The sequence below is a fragment of the Corvus moneduloides genome, chromosome 2 (genome assembly GCF_009650955.1).
Source record: "Corvus moneduloides isolate bCorMon1 chromosome 2, bCorMon1.pri, whole genome shotgun sequence".
NCBI lineage: Eukaryota > Metazoa > Chordata > Aves > Passeriformes > Corvidae > Corvus > Corvus moneduloides.
The window spans coordinates 121,595,419-121,622,831 of record NC_045477.1 but is presented as its reverse complement, the minus strand read 5'-3'; the positions used below and the strand labels follow the sequence as shown (position 1 = coordinate 121,622,831).

The 27,413-nt window shown below is 44.5% G+C and overlaps 2 protein-coding genes and 1 long non-coding RNA gene across 5 annotated transcripts in view; 2 read left to right on the top strand and 1 right to left on the bottom strand.

Annotated features, from left to right (window-relative positions):
- Window positions 1-6,403, top strand: LOC116440407 (carbonyl reductase [NADPH] 1-like). The gene is made up of 4 exons (XM_032101153.1): window positions 1-129; window positions 1,228-1,547; window positions 4,131-4,238; window positions 5,055-6,403. Exons 2-4 carry the CDS (start codon window positions 1,262-1,264, stop codon window positions 5,489-5,491), a joined length of 831 nt encoding a protein of 276 aa, XP_031957044.1. The 5' UTR covers window positions 1-129; window positions 1,228-1,261; the 3' UTR covers window positions 5,492-6,403.
- Window positions 6,404-8,013: 1,610 nt separating this feature from the next.
- LOC116440408 lies at window positions 8,014-9,471 on the bottom strand. Its single transcript, XR_004238579.1, has 2 exons — window positions 9,191-9,471; window positions 8,014-8,741 (listed from the first exon to the last, which is right to left on the bottom strand). It is a non-coding gene; the product is annotated as an uncharacterized LOC116440408 (long non-coding RNA).
- A 235-nt stretch (window positions 9,472-9,706) lies between these two features.
- Window positions 9,707-27,413, top strand: part of DOP1B (DOP1 leucine zipper like protein B) — a 46,466-nt gene continuing 28,759 nt past the window's right edge. Inside the window, exons 1-12 of one of the 3 annotated variants that reach the window (XM_032101149.1) lie at window positions 9,707-9,877; window positions 12,354-12,528; window positions 18,818-18,999; window positions 19,206-19,376; window positions 21,161-21,350; window positions 21,894-21,992; window positions 22,988-23,111; window positions 23,604-23,704; window positions 24,137-24,251; window positions 26,029-26,149; window positions 26,596-26,715; window positions 27,294-27,399. In XM_032101149.1, the coding sequence (XP_031957040.1) occupies window positions 12,391-12,528; window positions 18,818-18,999; window positions 19,206-19,376; window positions 21,161-21,350; window positions 21,894-21,992; window positions 22,988-23,111; window positions 23,604-23,704; window positions 24,137-24,251; window positions 26,029-26,149; window positions 26,596-26,715; window positions 27,294-27,399 (1,467 nt within the window). In that variant the 5' untranslated portion in view covers window positions 9,707-9,877; window positions 12,354-12,390. The remainder of the gene's footprint in view (window positions 9,878-12,353; window positions 12,529-18,817; window positions 19,000-19,205; window positions 19,377-21,160; window positions 21,351-21,893; window positions 21,993-22,987; window positions 23,112-23,603; window positions 23,705-24,136; window positions 24,252-26,028; window positions 26,150-26,595; window positions 26,716-27,293; window positions 27,400-27,413) is intronic. The other 2 variants (XM_032101148.1, XM_032101147.1) reach the window with 2 other exon arrangements.

Here is a 27,413-nt window from a genome sequence, read left to right as displayed (position 1 = left end):
CCCGCCATCTTAGGGGCGTCCCCGTTTCCCTCCTCCGTGGTTTGGAAGTGTCTGTGCTTTGGGAATAACGTGTCCTGTCTTCGCTGTGTGGAGCCGAGGGACGAGGGAGAGGCCCCCGCGGTGCTAGAGGTGGGTGATGGGATGCTGGGTGTCCCCCCGGACCCTTCACCCCCGCGTCCCCCTCAGGGGGTTGGGGTTCATGGCGGCCCGCAGGTTCCCTCCCCGTGAGGGGGACAAGTGGGGACTGAAGGAGACTTGCGGTGAGGTTGGAAGAGGGCTCCTGACTTTGAGAAGTCACTCCGGACCTACTAGAAGTGTTATATCCTCGCTGGATGCCTGCTTAGGGTTACAAGTAAATTTGGAAGAGATACGGCAGTGATGCCAAAAGGGAACAAGCGCAGTGTTTAAACTTGCTTTAGGGGGGGAAATGCAGCTTCTTTAAATGCACTATATCTGTTAGAAAAGCAGCAAGCAGGTTTTCCTGATGGTGTGTTACACAACCAACCATTGTAGTCAGCCTGTGGGCTGCTGCTTCCCCCAGAAAAGGCTGTAATTGCTCCTCCTTCCTGGCACTGGAAGATAAAGCTACACCATCCCTTTTTTTTCATGGTTTGGGACCTTAAAGATAATCCAGTTCCAACCCTTGCCATGGATAGGGATACCTTGCACTACACCAGGTTGCTCGGGTTTTGGGCCTGAGTTTTTAAGTAAAACTTGAGCTGAACCAATTGAATATTCCTAAAAGATGGGAAGCCTTTCTGTGAGGTGTAAGTGCAGAAGAACTGACTCCCACAAAAAGTTAATTTAGTACTAAAAATGAGTCATTAACGTTTTTTAGTCCAGATGTTTCTTTCTTCTTTTTTACCCATCACCAGCTGGCCTTTCTTCAGAACACTTAACACCAGATCTCTCTGTGAATACCTCCTGCTCCCTTAGGAATTTACATGTCTTGAACAGGAATGTAGTTTCTTTCACATAATCCGAGGTGGAACTTTAAACAGTATTTTAAAGAAAAACCACTTGCCTAGGGAGGCTGTGGACTCCACGCCTCTGGAAGTGTTCAAGGCCAGGTTGAACGGGGCTTGGAGCAACCTGGGATAGTGGAAGGTGTCCCTGGCCATGAGATGATCTTTAAGGTCTCTTCCAACCCAAACCATCCCATGATTCTAATTCCTTTTCAAACAGCCGTTTTGTCTGTCTGGCTGAATTTTTCTTTGCTGTTGGCAGTTCCTGGCACCTCGGCTCGCGTCCCGAGGGGACAATGTCTAACGTGCAGGTGGCTGTGGTGACGGGGTCCAACAAAGGGATTGGCTTGGCCATCGTGCGGGCCCTGTGCAAGCAATTCCCGGGGGATGTGTACCTGACATCCCGGGATCCCGGCCGTGGCCAGGCTGCCGTGGCACAGCTCCAGCAGGAGGGGCTGCGGCCGCTCTTCCACCAGCTGGATATCGATGACCTGCAGAGCATCCGAGCGCTCCGGGACTTCCTGAAGGAGAAGTATGGAGGGCTCAATGTGCTGGTGAACAACGCAGGCATCGCTTTCAAAGGTAGGAAGTGCTCTGCTGGGATAGTCCTGTGTTCTGCCAAGCTGTGGGGAGAGGGCAGTGGGTGCAGCCAACACTTCTGTGCCAGTGCTGTGCTGCATTTTCGCTTGGGCAAGCTTCCCATCTTAAGTATGATGTGAGAACAGTGTGCCAGGGGAGGTTCAGGTTGGACATCAGGAGGAATCTCTTCCTGGAAAGGGTGGTTAGGCCTTGACAGGGGCTGCCCAGGGAGGTTTGGAGTGCCCGTCCCTGGAGGTGTCCGAGGAAGGCCTGGATGTGGCATTTTGAGCTGGGGACAAAGTGGGTGTCAGGCACAGCTGGGACCTGATGAGCTGGGAGGGCTTTTCCAGCCATAATGACTCCGTGATTCTGTAAACATGCTTCCCTGGTGGGTTGTGTTTGTACCACATGGAAATATTGAGGCACACAGGGCAGGTGAGCTGGGTTGGATTAATTGTCTCAGTGCCCAGGAGTTTCACCAGGGCCATGGGAGCCCATCACCATCGGGAATATCAGCCCTGTGCCTCAGGGATCTGTATTTCCTCTCTTCTCCACCCCCATGCTTTGGGCTTTGCATTATGTGCTCAGGGACTCCAGCTGATAAAAAAGAACTTTTGTCCCACGGTGGCTTTTGTCATCTCGAACTTTCTCAGGCCATTCAGTCACCTCTAAACCAGTTGTTCACCCAAATCCTGCTGTGCTGAGCAAGAATTTAACCCTTTCACCTTCCAGTGGGCAGAAAGGCTGGGAAAGTGAGAAAGACACAGCAGTTTCAAGGTGGAAGGATGCATTTCTGTTATGTGTATGAAATCCAGAATCATGTTAGCTCCAGACAGAGTCTGGCTGATGGTTCTGTGGAGGGCATTGTGCCCCTGTGTCCCTGTGCCCAGGTGAGAGCCCACCTGCAGAGCTGCCCCAGCCCTGGGACCAGCACAGGGAGGACGTGGAGCTGCTGGAGAGAGGCCAGAGGAGGCACCAGGATGAGCAGAGGGATGGAGCAGCTCTGCTGGGAGGAAAGGCTGCGAGAGCTGGGATTGTTCAGCCTGGAGAGGAGAAGCTTTGGGCTGAGCTCAGTGTGGCCTTCCAAGAGGCAATGGATTCACACTGAAAGAGAGAAGGGAACTTCTCATGGAGTGGGAATGCAGTGATGTTCTGAAGCTCAGTCACTTTTTTGCCTGTTACTTTTTAGGGAAATTGCTTGTGTTCAAGATAAGCTTAATAGGGGGCAACTCTTAATAGAATTGTCTGAGCTTCAGGGTGTGCTCAGCAAAGATTCCAGCAGCAGTTACAGTATCACTTCCAGGTGTTTAGCCTAGAGGTTCCTCAAACTGACAACAACTGAGTCAGCAGCAGGGCACACAATTTAGAATGTGATAAAGGATCCTCTCGTAACTGTTGCTGTTTAAGAATTTGCTGTGATGCTTCTCTCGTAGTTTTGTTTTAATTCTTGCTTCCCAGATTGGTGTTTCTACCCAAGCTTGCTTCTTGCCTCATCAAATTTCTGCTGCCATCCCAGAATTTATGCTTTCCGTTCTTTGTTGTAGCATTGTGAGCTATTGCAGTCTGTCCCAAGACTTGCCATTTGGCAAATCCCAAGATTTGCCATTAAGTTTTGTTATTTTGGTTTTGTGCTGCACTTATCCAGCAAAGAGCTTAATCCAACAAAACCCATTCCTGTATGAAATGGTGGTGGAGCTGTGATTGTCTTCTGGATAACCCTCTCTGGGAAGAGTTGTCTAATAAAGCTCCTCAAATCAAGTGTAGATGTTACAATATATCCTGTTAGACACATGAGTGGCGTTTGAAGGTGGGGAAGTTCTCTCCCACAAGGAAGGGAGGGTATGGAAGCCAGAGTTTGGACTTCTGTAGGTTTTTGGCTCTCCTACTGCCATAACCCCGGCCATGGGTCATGATCTGGCTTCAGATGTGAGATTTAAATGCAAGTAAGTGATTTGCAAGTGAGCATGAGTCATTAAACTGTGTTTTGCAATAAAAACCACATCAAATAATAACCTGTTACTATTTCTCTTTTGAATTATCATGGGTTTGGAGACAAGTGAACACCTGCCCAGTCCGGGCAGGTGGCTCCATCCCTGCCCAGACGGAGCCTGGAGCAATGCTGGGACTTTAACTCTTGGTTCCCCCTCCAAGTGCAGGTGCTGAGCCCACAGCAATCCCTCCCCACTTGTGGTGGTGCCCAGCTGCCACTTCTGTGTGATGAAATCATCCCCTTCCAGAGCAGTTCCATGGTTTCCTTCCACTCACCTCAGCGAGCTCCTTTTCCTGGCTCCAATTCCCACATTTCACTTGTGATCTGTCACCTCAGGGGTGATTTGTGACACAAGTGTTGCTCACGTTTGGGGATGGTTGGGGATTTCTGTTAGTTTGGCCAGACTGCACCAAATCCTGCCTCTGCCCTCTTTGTAGAAGCTTTTCTTATATATTTTGATTCATCATATGCCTGTTTTCTAATTATTAAAAATGCCAACTAAGGTAGACTTTTGGGGCTTGGTAACTTCTATTCAAACAGTATTACAATTCTGATTTTTGTTATTTTTTCCCATTCCTCCCACCTCTTATGACCAGTACATGACACAACTCCATTTGCTGTCCAAGCTGAGGTTACACTGAAGACAAACTTTTTTGGAACCAGGAATGTTTGCACAGAATTGTTACCTCTTATGAAGCCTTATGGTAAGTGAAACAAAGCAAGTAAAGAAATAGTTTTGAGGGAATTTTGGCCCTTTTAAATGGGAAATTCTGTCCAGTCTCAGGCACTGCACCAGTGTTTTGGAGTTTGATGTGGTGCTGTGATGTGTTTGCTGCTATAAATAAAATATGTCTCTCCTAACATTTAAGTACATCGAGGTTTTCAAGAAAAAAAAAAGTCAAGTAGATGAAAAACAAGTTGTTAGTTCCCAGGGAAGAAGGAAAAAACAAAGTAAATGAATTTTGGGGAGAGAAGAAACAGTGCCAACGTTGCAGTCTAGTCCTCTTGTACTAAAGTGAAGGATGACTGTGTTAATAAAGTCATTAACAGAAAGAATTAATTTCTGTGGTTTTTAAAATTAAATCCCCAACTTCACCACCAGAATGGCTGTGAAGTTGCAGGAAAGAGGGGAAACAGTGCAACATAATTTTGGAGATGACGAGTGATTTACTGATTCAGCTGACTTGTACCTCTTGCTGAAGTGCTGGGAGATAAATCCTTAAATTTGTGAATCTCTAGGTATTGTTCCTACTGTGAGTGTACCTACAGATTGTGAGGTTGTTTCCTGGAGGTTTAGCTGAAACTTTTGCAGATTCACACCTTAAATTAACCTCTGTAATGGAGTTTATTAGAAAGAAGAACATTGACTTAACTCTGATCTTACAGGAGCTCTGCAAAACAACCCACCAAATTATTTTACAGGTATTCACCTGAGGAGTGAATCCAGAACTGTGGAGCAGCCCCACTTCAGTGCTGGGCTTAAAATGTGTGAAAATAATCAGTTTTTATTCTCTTTTCAGGTCGAGTGGTGAATGTCTCCAGCATGGTGAGCAGCTCAGCCCTGGGAGGCTGCAGCCAAGAGCTGCAGCAGAAATTCCGCAGTGACACCATCACTGAGGAGGAGTTGGTGCAGCTCATGACCAAATTTGTAGAAGACACTAAGAAAAGTGTCCATGAGAAAGAGGGTTGGCCAAACACTGCCTATGGGGTGTCCAAAATTGGGGTCACGGTCTTGTCCAGGATCCAAGCCCGGTTGTTAAACGAGGAAAGGAAAGGTGACCACATCCTGCTCAATGCCTGCTGCCCTGGCTGGGTGAGGACAGACATGGCAGGTCCCAAAGCCACCAAGTCCCCAGATGAGGGAGCTGAGACCCCCGTTTATTTGGCCCTTTTGCCTTCCAATGCTGATGCTCCTCATGGCCAGTTTGTGAGTAACAAAACTGTCAGACCCTGGTGAGCTCAGGAAGGTGGGGGTGGAAAGGTGCCTGACATTGTTTTCCTGCTTTCACTCCTAATTCCATCATTGCCAGCCCTTTCCCCACTCCCCCTGGGATGGATCTCAGACATGGAGCTGGGATGAGGAAACAGGTGCCTTATCTCTCATCACAGTAGATCTTTCCAGGATCCAGAGCTGCTGTTTGAGGCTGCACAGGGTTTCCTAAAGAGGATGGGGTTGTTTTAGAGCTCCTGTGATCTGTCTGTGGGGGAGACTCAAGACCAGAATCACAGTTGTGCAGACATTCCTTACTATCAGAACTAAATGGAACTAGGTGAAAATAAAAAATAGCACTGATCCACCATTTATAGCCAAACATAATCAGTTGGTTTTATTAATATATCAATAAATAATTTCTGATTTATATTCATCCAAGTGGCTTATTCTGGTAGTAAAAACTTAGAAAGTTTGAAAATATATTTTCATTTTTTGCAGCTAAGTTTGTGGCTGGAATTTGTGATGTCTGCACTGGATACAGAGAGAATAAACTACAGACCTGACACAACAAAGTGTTCCTCAGTTCCTTTATTGCACAGCCAATTTCCTTAATAAATTCTGGATTAAGTGCTTTCCACATAGCAGGAGTAAGAACTGTAAGTGGTGTGGAGAGCTCTGCATGTGCTTTAAATGCTGCTTATGGCCTTTCATGTGCTCAGAGTTGAAAAATTACCTCTTCTGAGGCTGAAGGAGCTGGAAACAATTGTGCATAAAGCTGTTGTTAGTAATGACAAATCAATAATGGGCTTGTTAATTGTTAATCAGGAGTCAGGGAGGCGATGCCAGAGAGCCTCACCTGACTGGGTTTGACATTAGCCTCCCCCAGAATAGGTTGGATTGGGAAGCCTTGGAATGGAAATAAACATTGGAAATTAATATTGTGTGGGGTTATTAATTGCTTATCAGCACAGAACAAAGGGTGGTTATAAGTTGTTTTTTTAAGCATACAGGAGCATTGTTTTTGTGAAGAATTACCTCATCAGTCATGCCCCAGAGCTCCTTGAAGGGAAGGCCAAAAGTTCTCATGGTGATCTATTCTCTGGGAAGAAAAAAACTCAGAGGCCTTGGGTTTAGGGGAAAAATTATAGAATCTGTGTAAAGTTTTGGCCGCTACAATGTAACTCAACCCTCCTGATGTGCCACAGAAAAAAAAAAACCAGTCTGTGTGTGCCCTCCCGGTTGTGCTACTGGGATCTCAGCAAAACACAACGTGGCTCTTGGCTTTCGTCAGAGCTTTAAGAGACTTAATCCAGCAGTGGGGAATCCTGCCTAATTCTTCTTCCCTGAAATGCAGCCTGAGTCACTGAGCTTCAGAAGCTGTGTGTCTATCTGCTTGGCATCTCCAAACATTCCAAACACATGTTGTTTCATGCAAGGACCAGAGTGGAAGAGTCCTTGACCACAGCCACGTAATATCCAGTGCTAAATACAAATTAGTTTTTAAGTATCCCCTGTGATCTGTAAAGCTCCAGCTTAAGTCTAACTCAGGATCTGCTTTGTTGGTTTGGGTTTTATTTTAGTGTGAGCCAAATTCTAGGTTTAGGATCTGCTTTGTTGGTTTGGGTTTTGTTTTAGTGTGAGCCAAATTCTTGGTTTGCAAGTTTTACAAAAGGTGTTAAATTCATCCTGGAGAGTTTTGTTGAGCTGTAAAACTTCTCTTAGAATGCAGCCTGGAGAAGAGAAGGCTCAGGGGGTGACCTCAGAGCAGCTTTTTAGTGTCTAAAGGGGCTACAGGGGAACTGGAGAGGGACTTCCCATAGGGACATGGGGTCAGAACAAGGGGGAATGGCCTGAATTGGAAAGAGAGCAGGTTTTGATTGGATATTGGGAAGAAATTCTTTATGTGAGGGTGGTGAGGCCCTGGCACAGGTTGCCTAGAGAGGTTATAGACTCCCTATCCCTGGCAGGATGGACAGGGCTTGGAGCAGCCTGGGACAGTGGAAGGTGTCCCTGCCCATGGCAGGGGTGGCACTGGGTGATCTTTAAGGTCCCTTCCATCCCAAACCATTCTGTGCATTTCAAATTCTTAAATTAAGCTCTTTGTTAAACCAGCTTCCTCTGTGTCAGGGTGAGGAAGCAAAGTGGGAGGTGGTGGCTGGAGAGTCACTGTCATCTCTCATGGAGGTGTTGATGAGAAACAACTTCCAGTGGGATGAGCAGAAGGAAGGACAGGGGACAAATGTTTTCCCCACCTTTGCAGCTGTGGTGTGCGACTTGGGGAAGGAGAAGCAGCTGTTGGAGGTGGGAACAAGAGGCAGAACATATTGGTCAGGAAGGAGCGTGTCCAGGAGGAGCTGCACCCATTCCCTGCTGCCCCTAGAAGAGGGAATGTGCCCTGGGAAGAGAGCTGGGACAGGGCAGAGTGCCAGGGGAGGGCTGTTTGCTGGCAGCAGGCTCAAGCCAGACTGTGCCAGGCTGGGGCTCTGCACAGGGCATGCATTGTTCAACACAAATTTATCAATTATTTATTTCCTTTCTCTTTTTTAAACTGCCTTCCCGCTTCTCTCCCAGCTCTGTTGTGTGGGAATTGTTTTGTTGCTCTCAGATTTTGGCAAACTTGCTGAGTGTCAAGTTTAAGGGTTAGAAAAGGATGAAATAATAATGAAATAATCACGGTCCGCACAAAACTTTTACACGTGATTTACTGGTCTTCTTTTCATGGCACGTCACTACCATTGAAGGAGAATCATGGAATCACAGAATATTTGGGTTGGAAGGGACCTTAAAGATCATCCAGTCCCAGCCCCTGAGAAAATAACTGGAAACCATCCTAAGTAACACACCGTACTTTAGGACATAAATGTCATGTCTTAAGGAAATCACCAAAAAATCCAAGTTCTTTGCTCAGTCAGGCACATGCTCAGAAGCTCTGACTTGCATTTCCAAGAATAATTCTAAAATTTAGGAACTGAACCTTGAATTGGTGCAGCTTAGAAAGATATTCCTAAAATCTAGTTAGGAAGGGGAAAGGCAGGTATCAAGAAAAGAAACCAGCATACTGATGTAACAGTTAATGCACTTATTGTACTTAATGTAATGTAACTTAATATTTAATGCGTTACTTAATACTTAATGTAACTTATCGGCGGTCCTTGCTGAAACAGTATCCATCCAAATCTGAACAGTTTCTCTTCTCTCACCTTGAATAACTAAATAAATGCATTTCTCTTGATTTTTTTTTCCCCAGCTGCTTTGAACAACCACGATTTTCTGCCTGCATGTTAAAAAAAAAAAAAAGAGAAGAGGAAGAGGGAAGAGGGAAGAAAAAAAAGGGGAAGGGTAAAAGGGAGGGAAGAGGGGAAGAGAAGGGATAGCAAAGGGGAAAAAAAGGGAAGGGCAAGAAAACCCGAGGTTAAATAATATGTTTCCACAGTGTATGAATCCTTTTCGGGCACGATCCTGCATTTTACTTCCCACGGGTATTTTGATTTTGTTTGTTTTGTTTGTTCCTTTGTTTTGCTGTCAGAGAACTAAAAATCCTCCAGCACAATCACTTTCTGCCAAGCCTTTTGTAGCGAACAGATGGCTCCTTACATCGAACTCGAGCCCTCTAGAAATTCGACATTCGACCTCTCGTAAAAACCATAAAAATTTCCCAAAAACGCCTCTTTCCTAAATCCAGCTGGACCAGAAACGAAGCTGGAAGCGCTGACTCTCCTTTACCTGCAGGGCAGGTCCCGGCGGGGCGGGGACAGCTGATGTTGTCCTTATTTCCAGACCACCGGCGGGAGAAGGGAGCGGCTCGGCCGCGATGCCAATGCTCCGGTGCTTCCCGGGGCTCTCCTGGTGCATCCCGGGGCTCTCCCGGTGCATCCCGGGGCTCTCCCGGTGCATCCCGGGGCTCTCCCAGCGCCGAGCGGCCGCGGGGGGAGCGCGGAGCCGCCGCCCCGCCAGCGCCGCCAGGGGGCGCTCAGAGCCCCGGCCTGCCCGCCGGGCTGTACCATCTCCCCGCACGGTGGGGGGGGGGTCGAGGCAGGTGACGCGCTAGGAGCTTTGGCGCTCCGCGGCACGACAGCGGGTGACACCTGCAGAAGGGTGACAGCGACAGCGCCTGACAAGGACAGCGGGTGACAACGGCGGCGGCCTCGGCTCACAGGGAAAGCTGGAGCCGTCCTGCGGCGGGCGATGCCTCGGCGCTCCCCGCGCGGCGCTCGGTGGTGCGGCCGCACTGCGGCCCTGGCGGCGCGGGCGGGGGCGGGGGCGGTGTTCCTCAGGGCCGGCGTTCCTCAGGGCCGGCGTTCCTCAGGGCCGGCTCTCCGTAGCCACTGCGAGAGCCGCTCCCGCCCCGCCGCGGCCCGGGCTGCCTCACGTCGCCGCCGGCGCCCCGGGAGCTGCGGGGGCCTTGCGCAGGTACGGGGTGGCGGGGAGGGCACGGCAGGGGAGCCGGCTGAGGGGGCAGCGCTGTCCCCCCGTTCAGCTGCCCCAGGACAGAATCGCAGGATCCCGGAATGGCTGGGGTTGGAAGGAGATCACCCGCTCCACCCCCTGCCAAGGCGCGGTCACCTGGAGCAGGTGACACAGGAGGTGTCCAGGTGCGTTTGGAATGTCTCCAGACGGGGAGATCCACAGCATTGCCAGGGAATGGGCACGGCCCCGAGGCTGCCAGAGCTCCAGGAGCGTTTGGACACCGTGCCAGGGATGCCCAGGCTGGGATTGTTGGGGTGTCTGTGCAGGAACAGGAGCTGGACTGGATGATCCTGACGGATGTTCCCCAACTCAGCATATTCCATGGTTCTCCTGGGCAGCTGTTCCAGTGCTCCGCCACCTCCATGGAAAGAAGCTCTTCCTCGTGTTGAAGTGGAATATCTTGTTTTAATTTATGGCGATTGCTCCTCGTCCTGACCACTGAAAAGAGCCTGGCACCATCAGTGCTGGAAGTCGACGGATAATCATTTACATCGGGATTTACTAAGGAAGTTTGTGACCTGGGATTTGGGATACGTGCCTAAAGGTCACTGACAGGGGACCTTTGTTTGGCTTTTAAAGAATTTTTTTTATTATTTATTTTCCTGCCTTTGTGTCCAAGCACAAACCCGATCTATTGGCCTTATTTAGATAATTGGATTTTATCAAACCTTGCTCACATCTGGCAGCTGAGGGGAAGGAACATCAATCCACACTAAATCATTACTTCCATCCCTGCTCTTCTGGGTGGAAAGCAACTATTTACCTGTCTTTTCACTGCAAAAATCCAAATTAAATATCCTGAGACCTGATGTGTCCTGTCAGCAAACCGGCTCCCTGATTCTAAGTGATCCAGACAAATCTCTTCTTCATGGAAGTGGCAGCAGCCCTGGCTTGGCAGAGAGCTGCTGCAATAACTTCCCAGCTCCTGCTTTGTTCTCAGGAGTATGAAACAATCCCATGGTTAAGATCCTTAGATGAGATGAAGGAAACAGGGTTCCATTTCTTGCCCAGTGTTTGTATCAGATTACTCTTAAGTTTTGCTGACAGTATCTTGCAGCTTTTCCACTTTGTTGGGTTTTATGGGAGGATTGACTTTCTCTTTTTTTAAAATCCTTGTTGGAACAAGAAGAGCTGGATCTCAGATAAATGTTATTCTCTGATTTCACTGTCTCTGCTGGGAGAAGCACTGCAAACATCCTGATAAAAACAAAATTAAGTCCTCTCTGTAGCCAAACAAACCAACCCAACCAACCCAATCTGGCCCTGATGACACTGTGTGATAATTTTATTTTTCCATGGAGGTGGATCCAGGTTGGCTGGCACAGAGTGGTTTTATTGGCAATGCCTGAATCCTGCTCACGGGACTGCAAAGGTGGCTTAAACCTTTCTCTTTTTTGAATTCACCCAGCATTTTGGGAGAGTTTCCTCCCCAAACCTTTCTATTGATAGAGTTACAGTTGTTTATTACAAAATATTTAAAGTTGTAAAGGATATGGAGGATGGCTTGGGTTTATTTTTGTGTCCTAACAGCAGGAGACTGAATGCAGATGTCTTTCAGAAATGTAAAATATTTTGTCACAGAGCTGTGATTTCTTTTCTGCATCAGTGATGCAGCAGGGATTGACCTAAACCTAAATCTAAGCATATTTAAAATATCCTAGATAAATATTTTTATGTCTTCTAACAGAAGTGGTGTCAGAGGTAGCAAAGGAGACAAGGAAGGGTTTTTAAGCAGGGAAAATCCCACCATGCTTGTTTCCCATTGTTCTAAACCAGGTGTATGTTGGATTTTCAACCTAAATGCCTTGCAAAACACAGGAAAATCAGGTCAGAACAGCTTATTTTTAAATATAAAAATATACAGATCCTTTTTGTTGAAATGCAGGAAGATTATAATGCATGGCTTGGCATTTTGGCACAACACCTTGGACTTGTACTTGAGCATCTGCTGCTGCCAAGTTGAGATCAGAGCTCTGAGAGCTCCTTCTGCTGTGGGCTGAGAGCCCTTTAGCAGCATTCCTCTGGAAAGCAGGATTTTGATTGGGAATATTTCCCATTCCATGCTCCAGGTAGCCTTGCAAAGCCCAGGTGATGAGCTATGAGAGCCATTCCCAGCTCCCCAGCTCCTTGTCAGCGCTTGGAGTGGGACTTTGGAGTCCTTCCCTTTGTTACTGTGTGACATCCACGTGCATGGGAGGGAACAACACGTTCCAGAAATAGGAAAAAGTGACTGCAAAGCTTTTGGAAGAGCAGTGCGGAGTTACAGTCATGGCCAGGGAATTATTTTTAACTTTGTGTTGAAATTTGGATCTGCTGACCTGTTATTTGTGCTCTGTCAGTGCTTCTGCATATTTATCGTTACCTCAAGTGTGCCAGAACTGAAATTTGGGTGATTTTTGTAACTCTTTGCCTGTTTTAGTTTACCAGGAGGTTCCACCTTGCTATGAGAACCCAAGATGGATCCAGAAGAGCAGGATTTACTTGGGGATTACAGATACAGGAATTACTCTTCAGCAATTGAGAAAGCTTTGAGGAACTTTGAATCATCCAGTGAATGGGCAGATCTGATCTCTTCCCTTGGCAAACTCAATAAGGTACAGTGTGAAGGGAGTATTTTGTTATTTGTTTGTGAGATTTGTATTGTTATGAACTTTTCTGTTGCTTCCAGCTCTTGGAAAAATTGAAAATTCACTCAAGAAAAATAATGGAAAGAGCTAAGTCAGTATTTTTTATATAAATGTGAGAAATTCTGGTGAAAGCAGCAGAGCTTTCCTGCAAATGGTATTTGCTGTCTTTATGCTGCTAAATTAGTTTAATTTTTGCATCAAAATGCTGCTACTTATTCTAGAGCAGCTAAAAAGCTTTTCTAGAAAACAGGAGGTGACCAGTTTTAGAATATTTTCTGAGTCAAAGCTTGTATTTAAAGGTCACATTTACTTGACTGTGCCCTCCCCTTAGATTTGGGGAAATTTGGTGGTGTCTTTTGTATGACCATGGAGAGAGACAGACAGAAAGAAATATTGGTTTGGAACAGGAGCTCCATATTTTTGCCTTCACTGTTTCATCCTGATTGCTGTTGAGTCAAGAGCCAGAGACCTTCAAAATGCTTTTCTCAAAAGGGAGAATAGGAAATAATTAGAGTGAGAGGTGGCTTTGATCTTTTCTCTTGATCTAGATGAACACACTGAACTGGTGAGCACCTACCTGAGACTCTTACTGAGGTGCAGAATTGCCAAAAGATGTGGCAGCAGAGGAGAAGCCAAGGGAAAAGCTTTCAGCTGATCCAGCAGTCCATCTGCTGTGGGATTTTATGGATTTAATCTTTTTAAGAGCTTAAGAATTGGTGGAGCAAATCATCCCCAGTGTTCATCCCTGTCTGTTATCTGAAAATCAGGATGGTGTGGCAGGGGAAGGTGTTGCCAAAAGGAAGACTGGGAAAGAAGATGTCACTAACTGTTCCCTGAACTCCTGGGTCTCCTACAGCCTCAAACAGAAATATTATTGTTGAGTTTTATCAGGGTTGGAGTTTCTGACAGAAAACCTCTTTTTTCCTGTAGTCAGTGGGGGAGGTGGATGAGCAGGAGGGAAGAGATCAGCAGGATCTCAGTGAGAAAATTGCTTTTACACACTGCATGTGGTTATATTAAAGATCCTGGGGGTCACTTGTGTGCAGGGAAAACTGACAATAATCACACATGAAACTGCTGAGAAAGGGAAGGACAAAACACAAGAAATCAAGAAGTTCCGAAGCTCTTTCCCAGAGCAGTGTGAAATCTGTTCTTGCCTCTATGGGTGTAATATTTTCTGAGGCTTTTTCTCCTGCAGGCACTATTAAGACACACAAACACTCTCTTATTTCCACAAAGCTCAGTGGCATCACCCTCCAGGTAATCCAAAGTCTGGAGAAAGCAAGACAGGCTCTTACTCCTTAAAAATGAGGTAAAAAAATGGAGGTTGGTGAAGAGAAACAACTCTGCTACTTCTCTGTTGTTATTTGATGATCTTAAAATCTCTTCCAACCATGATGGTTCTACTCAGGATAAACTGGAGGTTGTTTTTCAGTTTCTTTGTTGCTTCCACAGCTCTAAATAATATTTCGTGGAGACTTGTAGAACCAGGGAAGCAACATCTGAATGCTCAGCCAGAAGGGTCAGTTGGCAGATCTGGAGAGATTTTATTTCATCATTTAAGGGAGATGAGCTTTATCTGACTTGACACGACTTCAGCACAGACAGCTTCACCTTGAATTGCTTTTAGACAGGAAGAGGAATAAAAAAATAAAACTATTTTTTTGTTTTGTGACTCATCTCTTCCTTAAAGTAGGTCAGATGAACATTATCCTAAAATTGTGTGTGTTCCTCATGGGTTTTATGGGGAGCCTGAGGTGAGTTACTGCAGTTTTACCCATGGTTTTGGCTGATTTTTGGGTTTCTGAGGTCAGGTGAGATGAATCTCCCCTTCAGAGTTAAAGAACTGCAGGCACCAGGTGTGAGCATGAGGGAGTTGGCAGAATTGGCTCGTTTATTTTACACCCCAAGTTGATAAGGGAAAGATCTAGGGGGGTTATTTTGAATAATGTGGCTGTAATATAACATTATGGGAAATGAGAAACAGTGGAAAGTAATATTTATAATAAGAATATAATGAGCAGATGCACACAGGCGGATGAAACAGGCAGTCAATATGGGCACCAATGTTTTAAGGAAGCTTTCAGCTTCATTTTCAGTGAGAAATCACTTTCATACTTTGATCAAAAAGCTGCTGGGCTGGAGAAATGTGGCCTTCTAAACTTAGAAACAGGTGGTGGTTCAGTGTAGGTGGGTTTGACAATGAAACTGGTGCTTTTAACGTTGTTTTTATATCCACAATGCCTGTCACTCTATTCAGAGTATAAACACATAGCAAATGCATATAAAATGTTCATGTAGTGGGAACTTCAGGCAATTAAGAGGCTAAAAATATGATGAATTTAGGAAAATCCAAATTTTTAATCCTGATTATAAACAGAAATTTTCCATAAATTTCAACTCTGGGTGTAGGTAAGTAGTAGATAAGTGGCACAATTTGCAAAATGAACAACTAAGGAGTAGAAAATATTGGATTCTGCATCCTGGTTTTGTAAAGAAATTAGGAAAGGGGGGATTTTTAAAAACTCTGAAATTTGTGGTGGGCAGGCCCTGGCACAGGGTGCCCAGAGCAGCTGGGGCTGCCCCTGGATCCCTGGCAGTGCCCAAGGGCAGCTTGGATGGGGCTTGGAACAACCTGGAATAGTGAAAGGTGTCCCTGCCATGGCAAAGGTTGGAACAAAATGATCTTGAAGGTCCCTTCCAACCCAATCCAATCTGTAATTTTAGTAGTATTTGCTCTGAAAACAGCACTTTCAAACTGTTTTTATCCTTGGACGTAACACAGCTCTGTAAATCCAAGTTTTAATCTTTACTTTGCAATTTCAAAGTAAATTTTTAAAAAATCAAACTGCTAACAGAAAATAAATCGGTGACTTTTTAGTTCTGAAGACTTTTCTTGCCTCAGGAACTTTGAGGTGAACCTGATCTCACCCAAATCCTTGTTCTGTTTGGAGGGAAAGGCAAAACAAGCCCCAAAACTCATTGCAGCTGCACATTCATTGTTGGAACAGCAGCACTCAGTGTCACAATCCGTCTGTAATTGAGGGAGAGAAGAGGAGGATTCTTCTCAAGCAGGGATTTAACGAGTGCAGCCATTAATTAAGCACTTGCTTCATATGAAAACTCAGACATCCAGGGCTTTAAACCAGCTGCTGGCTCAGCTTCAGACTTCTGCTGAAGACAAACTTTATTTCTATTTTTGAGAAGTTCCTTTATTTTTTCCCCAAACCCAATGGACAAATTCAAGGTGCGGGATTAAGGATATTTTAAACACCTCTTTCCCCTCTTTTTAAATAGAACTCCAGCTCCAACCACCTTTAAAATTAATTCTATTCATGGTATTTCTATGGAAGCTGGAACTCTGTTTGCAATTTTTTTTTTACTTGGAAAATGAATCAGTGGAAAATGGAATCACAGGTTCTCCTTCTCCCCCTCTCCTCACAACCACTGTTGTTTAAACAAGAATTATGGTATCTCCTAGTTGAAGGTAAGCTTAGAAATTGATGCTACCTGTTCCTGGAATTCTAGTAATGGAAATAAAAATATTTGCTTGATTTGCACAGGGTTTTTTATCATTTTTTTAAACAGGTTTCTAGTGCAGAAGGAATTAAACCAGGAACTGAGGAAATGCAAATATTGCTCTGTGTGCGTGGTTTAATTTTAAGGCACAGGTGCAAAAAATAGCAAGTTTTCCCTTTTTAGACAATTCTGTGCTTTTTATAGCCCAACTTCACAGAAATTCTAAGCATCCTTATGTGCTAGTGTTGCAAACAACGGTGTGGGATGGGATCTCAGGTTTATTCACCTCTCACAGCCAAAGTTGTCATTTCAGCACTCCTGGATCCTGCTTCTGTGTTCTTTTTTTCACTTGTGGAAGCTCAGGATATTTAAAAATCCACCTTCTCGACTTTGCCTGTCAGCTCAAGGGGACTATTTAGCATTTAGAAACCTGTCTATTATCGTGTCACTCTTATTTCAGTGAACACTTTGAGATCCCTCTGCTAATTCGTGCCTTTCAAGCCTTTTGAAATCCTTGGATCTCTGCAGTTCTGGGGAAGCTGGGAAGAACCTGGACCTTTCAGCAAAGCAGCAGCCAGGGGCTGCTGGGAGGGCTCTTGGGGCAACCACAGCCTTCTAAAATGTTGGAGTGTGGTTTAAAATCCCTGAATCTGCTGGGAGATCAGGGATAACTGGGAATTTTTAACACAATGGGATCTTGGGCAGGAATTGTTCCCTGGCACAGGGTGGGCAGGCCCTGGCACAGGGTGCCCAGAGCAGCTGTGGCCGCCCCTGGATCCCTGGCAGTGCCCAAGGCCAGGCTGGACATTGGGGCTTGGAGCAGCCTGGGACAGTGGAAGGTGTCCCTGCCCATCCCTGGCTGATCTTTAATGTCCCTTCCAAACCATTCAGTGATTCTAAATATTCTGCTTATCTATCCCTGATGTCTGGGGGAGGGAGTTCTTATTTTCTTCAAATCCGTAGGAAAGCTGGAGCCAAACCAGCCATTTGCTGAGATGCCATTATTTCTGTAGTGGATCTGATTCTCTGTATGATAAACAGTGAATGTTTCCATTTTCTGCCTGGCTGATATTTCAATTCAAACTGTTGGAATATTAAGATGGTATTTGTTCAGGCTGAACACCGAGAGGGAAAATATTTACCACTGGCCTTTTTTTTTTAAATTAACTCCTTTTAGATCTGTAAATATACAGAGAGGGTGTGGGCAAACACATGCCAAACAATATAAATAGAAAGTTTCAAAGTCCAGCTTTCCAGAAATCTTCGAAGTTCTTACAGGTATTAAGGATTTTAATGTTGAAATAATATTCCTCGTGTAACACACAGGGAAATGTCTCAAATGTAAAAGTTATAAAAAGGGTAACTGCACAAATATAACCTGGTTTAGCTAAATATGTGCAATATTACTCTATTGTTGGATTCTGGTTTTTATTACCCATTAAAATGCAGCTCTGCCCATCCTGGGGGAGGGAAGGAAGGAAACGAAGTGGCTCTGAGTGACATCTGTGTGTCTGCTGGGATGGGGTGACATTTCTGTTTGCTGTTGTTATAAACTCTCAACCTTTTCTCTTCTTGAATAAATTTACTGCTAGCTGCTCTTATTAAAAGGTGATGGATTTTATCTCTTCCCCTTCCTGCTGAGAAGTGTTCAGGGTTAAGTGACCTGGTCTGAGTTTATTCCAGGAAGGGTTATTCCACTTCCTGCTGCTTTTCCAAGCAGGATAGAAGAACCTCAAGTTAAAAATGATTACATAGGATAAGGCCATGATTTAACTTTAGGGAGAGATAAGAATTTGCCTGATCCTGAAAACCTCCCAAATGTCCACGTGCTCTGGAACATCTGCTTGTGTTTGCAGACCGATCAAAGCCTGAAGTGCCCTTGACTTGCAACTTTTCTTTTTAATTGTCTCTGACTTGAAGAGAAAACTTACTTATTTCCCTGCTGAAATGCTTTGCTGGCTCAAGGAAAGGAGGAACCTTTCCCAAGAAGAGAGGCACAGTTTTTCCTAAAACCTGGCCCAGCAGCAAAACTTACTTAAGTATTTCCTGTCGTAAAGATCATTTACTTGTACATCAATGCAGTGAGTTACTCAACTTAGTGAATGCAGCCACACAGAATTCCAGATCAGAGGGTTTTGTCCCATTTCACCGTGTCTGCTTTGGGTGGAAGGTTTGTTATTTTTGTTTCAGCTATTAGGAAAAAAATTCTTCCCTGTGAGGGAGGGGACACCCTGGCACAGGGTGCCTAGGGAGGTTGTGGGGTCCTCATCCCTGGAAGTGTCCAAGGCCAGGCTGGACAGGGCTTGGAGCAACCTGGGATAGTGGAACAAGATGATCTTGAATGTCCCTTCCAACCCAAACCATTCCATGATTCCACTCATTAAATGAGAATTTATGAGGAAAGATAAATCTGTAATTCTTTCTTTATTCCTTAAAAGCTGAGATTCTCTTCTTGTCACTTCCCTACTTCCCCTGGAGGTAGGATAAGGATACCCTGTCCCAGTCCTGTTCTTTGACTTCCTTTTCCCTCCTCTCAGCAGAGTCAAACCAGGCTTTTCTAAATTTTCCATGGCTGATTCTATATAAAAAATCAAATGCAGAATTGTGCTGTTTCAGTGTAACAAAATGCAGTTAGGAGTTAAAACTCTTCTCAACATTCCTCTCAACCTCTAACTTTCAGTCATTATATATTTTGTATTTCACATTCTAACTATTTATTCTCTCCTTTCTCCCCCAGGCTCTGCAGAGTAACCTGAAGTATTCTCTGCTGCCCAGAAAACTGATCATCAGTAAAAGATTATCCCAGTGCTTGCACCCAGCCCTGCCCAGTGGGGTGCACTTAAAGGCTTTAGAAACCTATGAAATAATCTTCAAAATCATTGGCACAAAATGGCTGGCCAAGGATTTATTCTTGTACAGGTAATTTACATTTTTTTCTAAGGCATAAAATGGCTTGCCAAGGATTTATTCGTGTACAAGTCATTTAAATTTTGTTTTCTAAGGCATAAAATGGCTTGCCAAGGATTTTTTCTTGTACAAGTCATTTAAATTTTGTTTTCTAAGGCATAACCATCTCAATCTATTTTAATCAACTCATTTTTTTTGTCTTTCTTTTGGATTCAAAGCTCTGGTTTGTTCCCTCTGCTGGCAAATGCAGCAATGTCAGTGAGACCTGTTCTCCTTGGGTTGTATGAGAAATATTTTCTCCCTCTCCAAAAGTCTCTCCTGCCTGGACTCCAGGCCTTTGTAATTGGGCTGCTGCCTGGCTTGGAAGAAGGATCAGAAATTTATGACAGGTAAGATTAATTATTCCATATTAATTGAAGCAATATGCAGTATTTTGATTTTGAAGGGAATTTTCGAGAAATTTCTGTCAGATTTCTATAGATAAAAGAGCTTCCAAAGGGGGATGAATTGTGGGACATGGGAAGATGTTGAAGTAGAAAAACCCTTTCCCCTCTGTTGTCATCCCAGGAGGAGAAGAGAAGAGGAAAAGGAGGGTTAAAAATAGATGTGCTGAGAGAAAAGAATAAAAACTATTTCTTCAAGCTCCTCTGAACTCCTAAATAATTCACCTGACTCCCCAAACCACTGCTCTGGAGATAAATTCTATTTGAATACTTTAACATGAGAGAGCAGCTGAATTCTTTCCAATATTTCTATGTAACTTGACAAAAATATGGAGCAGGGAGTTGATGGGAACTGCAGATGAACTTCCAAGATCTGACCTCTGGTTTTATACCTTTCTTCCCCATTTCTGATGGCATCATTTTCCTCTTTGCCTTGAGCAAACAGGATCACATGGTACTGACCACATATTTCATAAATCTTGTGAAGTATTTGTGCTAAAATTCATTTAATGGGAGGTTCTTCGGTGAAATACAAATTTCCATGAGGAAGTTTTTCTTTTGTTTACTCATTGCAATGGTTCTGGTGCAAGAATATCATGACAGAAGATGTGTTAGGTTAATTTTCAATTCTTTTTCATGAGAGGCTCTCCACTGAGTGTTTTCAGAACCTTCAATACTGCAGACTAAAATTAATCCATCTCCTGCTGATCCTGAAAGGGAACAAAGTGCTGAGGTTGTGCTTCAGCCTAGACACCATTTCCTGCTCAAAATATTCCTGAGTTTGTGCGCTCACACACAGAAAATGGAAAAGGAAAACTGGTTTGAGGGATTTTTTTATAAGGAAATGGAAAAGAACATCACACTGGGAGGATGCTTCCTCTTCTGAGCTGGGCTTTTTCCTCTTTTCTCCATTTGCATTCCTCTCGTGAGGTTTTAATTCCTCCTTTATGGTAAAATACCAAAGTATTCCAGAGCAGGGAATGTGCCTCCAGTCACAGGACTTCCAGTGGGATGGCCTGGAATTCATTTCAGGGTGTCCTGTGTGCAAGGTGTTTTATCTCATGGAATCATGGAATGGTTTGGGTTGGAAGGGACCTTAAAGCTCATCCAAATTATCCTATTCCAATCCCTTCCAAGGCCAGGGACACCTTCCACTATCCCAGGTTGCTCCAAGTCCTATCCAGCTTGGCCTTGGACACTTCAGGGACCCAGGGGATTTCACATCTCTTGTTTTTCTTCATCCAGTGTTTTAAAAATTAACCCTGTTGTTTTGAAAATAGAAATTTTTAGGATAACTTCCAGCTCCCAGACTTATAACATTTGCTTTCAGACTTCAGCATCTGCTTAAATTCCTTCCAATTTAGTATTTCACACCTCTGCCCATAAACCTTTTGCAGTCAGAGGTACTGCAGTTGTTTGGTCAGAGCTAAATATTTGCAGATATTTCCTGAAGAAGTTTCCAGTGTATGAACAGAAACTTTGTTTTAGTGACAAAGAACTGAGTGGGTTTGATTGTTTTTGTCCAATGAGATTTATCCATCATCACCTGGTCTAGGGGAAGCTTCCCTGCCCATGGCAGGGGGTGGAACAAGGTGGTTTTTAAGGTCCCTTCCAACCCAAACCATCCTGAGATTCAAAGAAATCATCTCAACTCTATATAATTACATTCCTGTGGTACAGAATCAGCTAACAAAGGGGTTTTCTCTCCTGTGGGCTGTGTCTGTGTACAGAACAGATGCTCTGCTGGTGAAGCTGTCCCTGCTGATGGGCCAGGAGGTGTTTTATGGGGCCCTGTGGGGCAGTGTCCTGGGCAGCCCCTCCATCAGGCTCCCTGCTTCCCTCTTCGTTGTCAGCCACATCAACAGAGAACTCTCTGGCAAACAGCAGAAATTCATGCTTGGCACTGATTATAAACTCACAGTAAGTTCATTTTCCACTCCATAATCCCAGCAGATTGGGTTTTCTCTGGATTAAATTAGGATAGCATGCAGTTAACAGTTTTTGGATAAGAGAGGCTGAAAGGTGCATGATATGAAATTGCTTCCTACATTTAATTTGAAGAGCAGCTTTTCTGGTTACAGTGTTTAATGTGCAGCTCCCAAAGTGTTTGCTGTTCTGAAATTTAGTGTCTTTTTAGTTTTGCACTAAAATGGAAATCTTCTGTAGGGAGTAATTCATGTTGAGTGATGGAATAAGTGTAAGATTAATTAGAGTACTTTAATATCTGCATTTTGGGAGGTTTTACATCTTGTAACTCTGGGACATTCTGTATTGTTACAAACCCAATATTAACAATTCTTTTAATGGCCACAAAAGTTTGTTTTAACTCATTTTGGGTGCAGGAGTTAAACTGTAATTTTCCTCTTATTTAAACAAAATATTGTTCATAGGTAGCCAGATTTTCTTCCTTTCCTTCCTGTGATTATTTGATGGTCATTCCAATGTTGTGTTTTCCTTTTACAGATAAAGTCTTTGTGTGTGTCAGTGCTGGATTCCAATGTCCTTGTGCAGAGGAACACTCTGGAAGCAATCCTCTTCTTTTTCCCATTTTACACAGCTCTGGTAAGGGGATTATTTTGGGATTGTCCCATGGAAGGTGTGTTCTGTGCAAGCAGCCCAGCTCCTCACCTCTGTTATTGCCAAAATTTGAATTTTGAACCTTCAAAATCAATGAATTTTGTGGTTTCTTGTGCCCCATCAGTTCTAGGAGTAGAGGAGACTCTGCTGATTCTCAAAGTCTTTACAGCTTCCAAGGCTGAAGATGTGATTTCGCAGGGGCTTTTGGGGGATATTTGGGATGTGCTTGAAGTATTCAGTCATGTGGAAAAAATACGGAGTTTATTCAAGTAGGATTTTAGAATTTGGAATTGTCCACATTAAGTTATTTCTGGTAAAGACCAGGGTAGAAAATATTACTTAAAACAAAAGTTGTTCCATTGTTTCCTCACTTACCTGTGGGACAGGCAGTGTTTTGGATGGAGGAAGGATTTTTAAGTCTTAAGGAGAGGAGAAGCTTTGGGCTGAGCTCAGTGTGGCCTTGCAGGGCCTGAAGGAGCTGCAGGAAAGCTGGAGAGAGACAATTCCCAAGGCATGGAGGGCCAGGAGCCAGGGAATGGCTTCCCAGTGCCAGAGGGCAGGGCTGGATGGGAGATTGGGCAGGAATTGTTCCCTGGCAGGGTGGGCAGGCTCTGGCACAGGGTGCCCAGAGCAGCTGGGGCTGCCCCTGGATCCCTGGCAGTGCCCAAGGCCAGGCTGGACATTGGGGCTGGGAGCAGCCTGGGACAGTGGGAGGTGTCCCTGCCCATGAAGGGCTTGGAATAGGAGGATCTTTAAGATTCTTCCCAACTCAAACAATCCTGTGATTCCATGATCACAATTGTGTCAGATCCTTTGAGACTGTGTCACATTTCTCGAGATTTTTAGCACACAAACCATTTTCCTGTTGATGGTTTGTTACCTTTATCCCAAAACATTACTATTCCCAGGTAAAAACCCCACCCCATCACCAATTTGACTCCTTTCAGTGCTCACAAACAGCACTTTATTTTCCACCCTAGGACTGCAAGGAAAGCACCATCCTGCTCCGAAGGGCTGATCTGGTTTATATCCTGTCAGCAGCCACCCAGACACTGCTGAGGAGAGACATGTCCCTCAACAGGAGATTGTATGCATGGCTGCTAGGTACTGTACAAAATCCAGGGATTTTCAATATTCTGGATATTTGAGAGCAAAAAAAAAAATCAGTGTTTAAAATTATAATATGGTTTAGCTGTTAATGAATGATAGTAAAATAAAATGGTGTTTATTTGCCGTAAGTGCCTTAATGCAATGAAACATTTGGCAAACAGGGCTTCTCTTGGTGAATTTATTTCCCTCTGAATCCCTGGGTATCTGATAAATTCTGGTTCCACCCACAGTTTGTTGTGAAGTGGTTCAGTGGATGGAAGGAATAGGGCACTATTTTAATCTTATTTTTCTGGAAGAAATAGTAATTCCCACATTTATCTGGCCTTGATTTTGATTTATGTGCTGTGCTGAACATCTGGATGCCCTCGAACTCATCATTTTGTGGAAATGACAAAGGTTAAAAATGCAGTGTAATTTCAGTGTAATCCCCTGTGTTCAGTGCTCTGTGCTGCTCCCTGAGCTCCTCCTGCCTCTGCTTTCTTGTAGGCTCTGATATTAAAGGTGGCACTTTTGCTCCAGACTCCACCACTTCTGAAGACCATGCTGTTTATTTCTTTGCAAAATACTCTAAAGATCTTTTGGTTGAGGTTGGTGTCCATTTTATACAGATATAGTCCAGATAAATTCATGATCCTTTAAATTTTAGCACAAACTGTGTCCAGAATTACTCCCAATTATTGCTTTGTCCTTCCCTCTCTGTCCCTGTGGTTACATTTCCATCCATCTCAAAGCCTCTGGGCTGTGTTTATCCCAATATTGGATGTGCTTATGGAATCTAAGGAAACCAAAGGGAAGCATCTTGGCTGAACTACCTGAATTATTTAAAAATGTTTCTCTGGGTAAGATCAGCCCTGAGTAGAGCTGATGGAAAGATTGCATTGATTTGTTTACCCTGGATGGAAAATTGGAGTTCATTTGTAGTCAGTCCTAAACAAAATCAAATTTGGAAACACTTCAGCACTTAATAAGAAGACACTCTGTCTCTGATGTATAACATTGGGATGTTTTCCTTTTCCTAGAGTTTGATTGTGATTCTGCATCAGAAATTCCCAGAGTCTGACCCAGAGGAACAGCACCAGGCTTATCTGAAACCCTTCCGGATCCTTATCAGCCTCCTGGACAAACCTGAAATAGGTAAAGTGTTTGTCCCAGCTCTAAATAGGACTTAAAACCCTGCACAATCCTTCCTGACCCTGACTCTGTTTTCTGGGAATGTGCAGGAGGCTGTTCCTTCCCTTGGCCCTGCTCTGGAACAAGGTTCCCTCTCCAGGTTGTCTCTGGCCACCCCACAGAGCCCTGCAGAGCAGGGATGGATCCCAGTGAGGGAAATGCACATCTGTGCCCTCCTGCTGGGTCAGCACAACCCCAGGCTGGGGACAGAGTGTCTTGAGAGCTGCTCAAGCTGGGAAAGGCCCTGGGGGTGCTGGTGCCAGCGGCTGGACACGAGCCCAGGGGTGCCCAGGTGGGCAGGAGGCCACTGGCCCCTGGGCTGGATCAGGAATTGTGTGTCCAGCAGGAGCAGGGCAGGGATTGTCCCTCTGTGCTGGGCACTGAGAGGCCCCTCGAGGGCTGTGCCCAGTTCTGGCTCCTGCAGGAGAGCCCTGGAGGGGCTGGAGCGTGTCCAGGGCAGGGAAGGGAGCTGGGAAGGGGCTGGAGCCCCAGGAGCGGCTGAGGGAGCTGGGAAAGGGGCTCAGGCTGGAGCAAAGGAGGCTCAGGGGGGACCTTGTGGCTCTGCACAAGTCCCTGACAGGAGGGGGCAGCCGGGGGGTCGGGCTCTGCTCCCAGGGAACAGGGACAGGAGGAGAGGGAACGGCCTCAGGCTGGGCCAGGGGAGGCTCAGGGTGGAGATTGGAAACAATATTTCCCTGCCAGAGTGGTGAGGCCTTGGGATGAGCTGCCCAGGGAGTGCTGGAGTCACTGTCTCTGGGAGTGCTCAGGAGGAGTCTGGATGTGGCCCTTGGGGACAGGCTTTGGGGTGCTGCTGGTGCTGCTGGGGTGGCACTGGGTGATCCTGGAGGGCTCTGCCAGCCTTGATAATTCTGTGATCCTGTGCCCTGAACTGAGAGGGCCCTTTAAAAAAAGCACTTCCACCCTCATCTCCATATTCAGCCTCATTTGTTCCATGGAGTTTGTCTGCTGGAATGCTCTTCCCTGTGCCGGGTCTGTCCCGTTGTGTCCATGCAGCACCAGAAGGATGAGGCTCTGCCCATCCTTATTTTCAAGGGCAAACTCACCTTTCTGCACTAAAGAATTAAACCAAAGTGACATGACAAATTTATTAGGATTTAAAAATATTTGGGGTGGGGAGTGATGTTGCCAAAGAGGTTGTTTCCATTACAAATGTATTGATTCACCTAATTTAGAAAGTAAATGAGAGACATCGCCCTACTGGCTGTGTTGCTTGGCTGTCTGACAATCAACATTGATCTAAAGTACAAATAAAGGGATAATAAATCCCTTTTAAATCAGGGATATTCAGCTAAACTGCACTATCCAGTTTAATCTTTCTGTTCCAGTCAGCACACAAAGTTTAACTCCTTCAGCCTTAAGCCATTAAGACTTTCACTCCCTTTGGAAATGGATTTAACGATGCAACTATTATTTAAAGGCATCAAATTAAACATCACAAGAATCTTTGACTTTTCTGCTGTTCTTAGTCACTTAAACTTGTTCTTTTCATTTTTGAAAGCACTCATTGCAATGCTTTATACACTACTTTTTAAAAAAAATTTTTAAATTTTTAATTATTCTATTTAATTATTTTAATTATTTAATTAGAATTATTTTTAAATTATCATAGTTTTAATTACTATTTATTTAATTAATTATTTTAAGTTACAGCCATTGGAATTATTATTTCTTCAACCCCTCTGTAGACAACTCTTGGATTCTTTTTTCCCTTCCCTTGCAGGGCCACAGGTTGTTGGGGATCTGTTCCTGGAAGTTCTTAGAGCTTTTTATTCCTACTGCAAAGACACCCTGGGTTCTGATCTCAAACTCAGCTACAATCAAAGTGGCAACATCCTGGCAAGGTAGAGACAAGTTTTCAACTCTGAGCTGAAACTGGACCTTTTTTTTGAAGCTAAATTGTTAAAATCAAGCAATTTAAGGAAGGTTTAGTTTGTAACAGGATGACTTTCTAGAGAGGGGATCAGTTTTTTTCCCTGACTTCCCCTTTTCCCCACACACAATGGATTTCTCTTGGATTAGCAGAGAAAAAATTAAGTTCCCTGCGTGTGATGAGTGTTGAGTAACCACAGGGACATCAGGCTGCTGACAGAGCTCAGCCTTGTGATTTCCATCATCTGAAAGATGCTCCAACTCCAGCTATTCCAGAATGATTTAGTCTTTGATTTAAAATAATCAATGTTTTTTTAGCTTGTAGAGAAAGGGGGAAAGAGATTTCAGAGTGCATCAGCTCATGGGATGTGGATCCTCACTGACATCTGGTTTTCTTTTCCTTTTCTTTCCCTTCCAGTGCAATCAAAGAGAACAAAAATGCTTCAGAAATTGTCAAAACAGTGAATTTGTTGATCACATCCTTAAGCACTGATTTCCTCTGGGATTACCTGACCAAATGCTTTGAAGATTGTTTCAGGTGTTTATGTTGTGTTCTCAAAAATGCCACTTCAGAGCTGTCTGTTAAGGATAATAATATTTACTGAAGCTTTTAAGGGACATCCCACGTGGTAGAACCAGCCAGATCTGTAAGTTGTGTCCACAAATAATTCAGGAATGCAACCAGGTAAACAATTAGATGGAAATTTCAACCTGGGAACAGAAGAAATTCCTTTCAAATCAACAGATAAAGGAAAAAGGGTTGGGAGGGGAGGTGGAGAGGCCTTTATAGAAGAAAAATAAAGATGCTAACTGGTCTTTAAGGCCCCTTCCAACTCTGATTTTATGATATCTCCCTTTTTATAATTTTCTAACTCTAAGAAAGAAGATTCTGCTTCAAGTAGTGAGACACAGTCTGAAAATTAGCAGCTCTTCATCATCCCACACAGAGTTTAGGTTGTTTTGACAGAGTATTTTCTCCTGCTGTGTTAGAAGCCCTTTGCCTCAAAGCTGTTCAGTATTTTGTGCTGATTTTAATGAAGCTTTTTGTTTTTAACCAGAATTTTGCCATGAAAAAAACCAAACAAACCTTACATAAGAATGTGTCTTTCACTCCAGAAACAAATCCACGGAGATGAGATATCCTCTGGAAAGCGTGAGCACTCCTCCCACCATTTCAGAGCTCTGCACCCTGCTGGTGTTCCTGCTGGATGTGATTCCTTTGGTAAGGCAGCCTGG

Coding starts and splice junctions, on each gene's coding strand:
- LOC116440407 (XM_032101153.1), top strand. CDS start 1,262: ATGTCTAACGTGCAGGTGGCTGTGGTGACGGGGTCCAACAAAGGGATT. Junction 1,548..4,130: donor CGCAGGCATCGCTTTCAAAG/GTAGGAAGTGCT, acceptor TCTTATGACCAG/TACATGACACAACTCCATTT. Junction 4,239..5,054: donor ACCTCTTATGAAGCCTTATG/GTAAGTGAAACA, acceptor TTCTCTTTTCAG/GTCGAGTGGTGAATGTCTCC.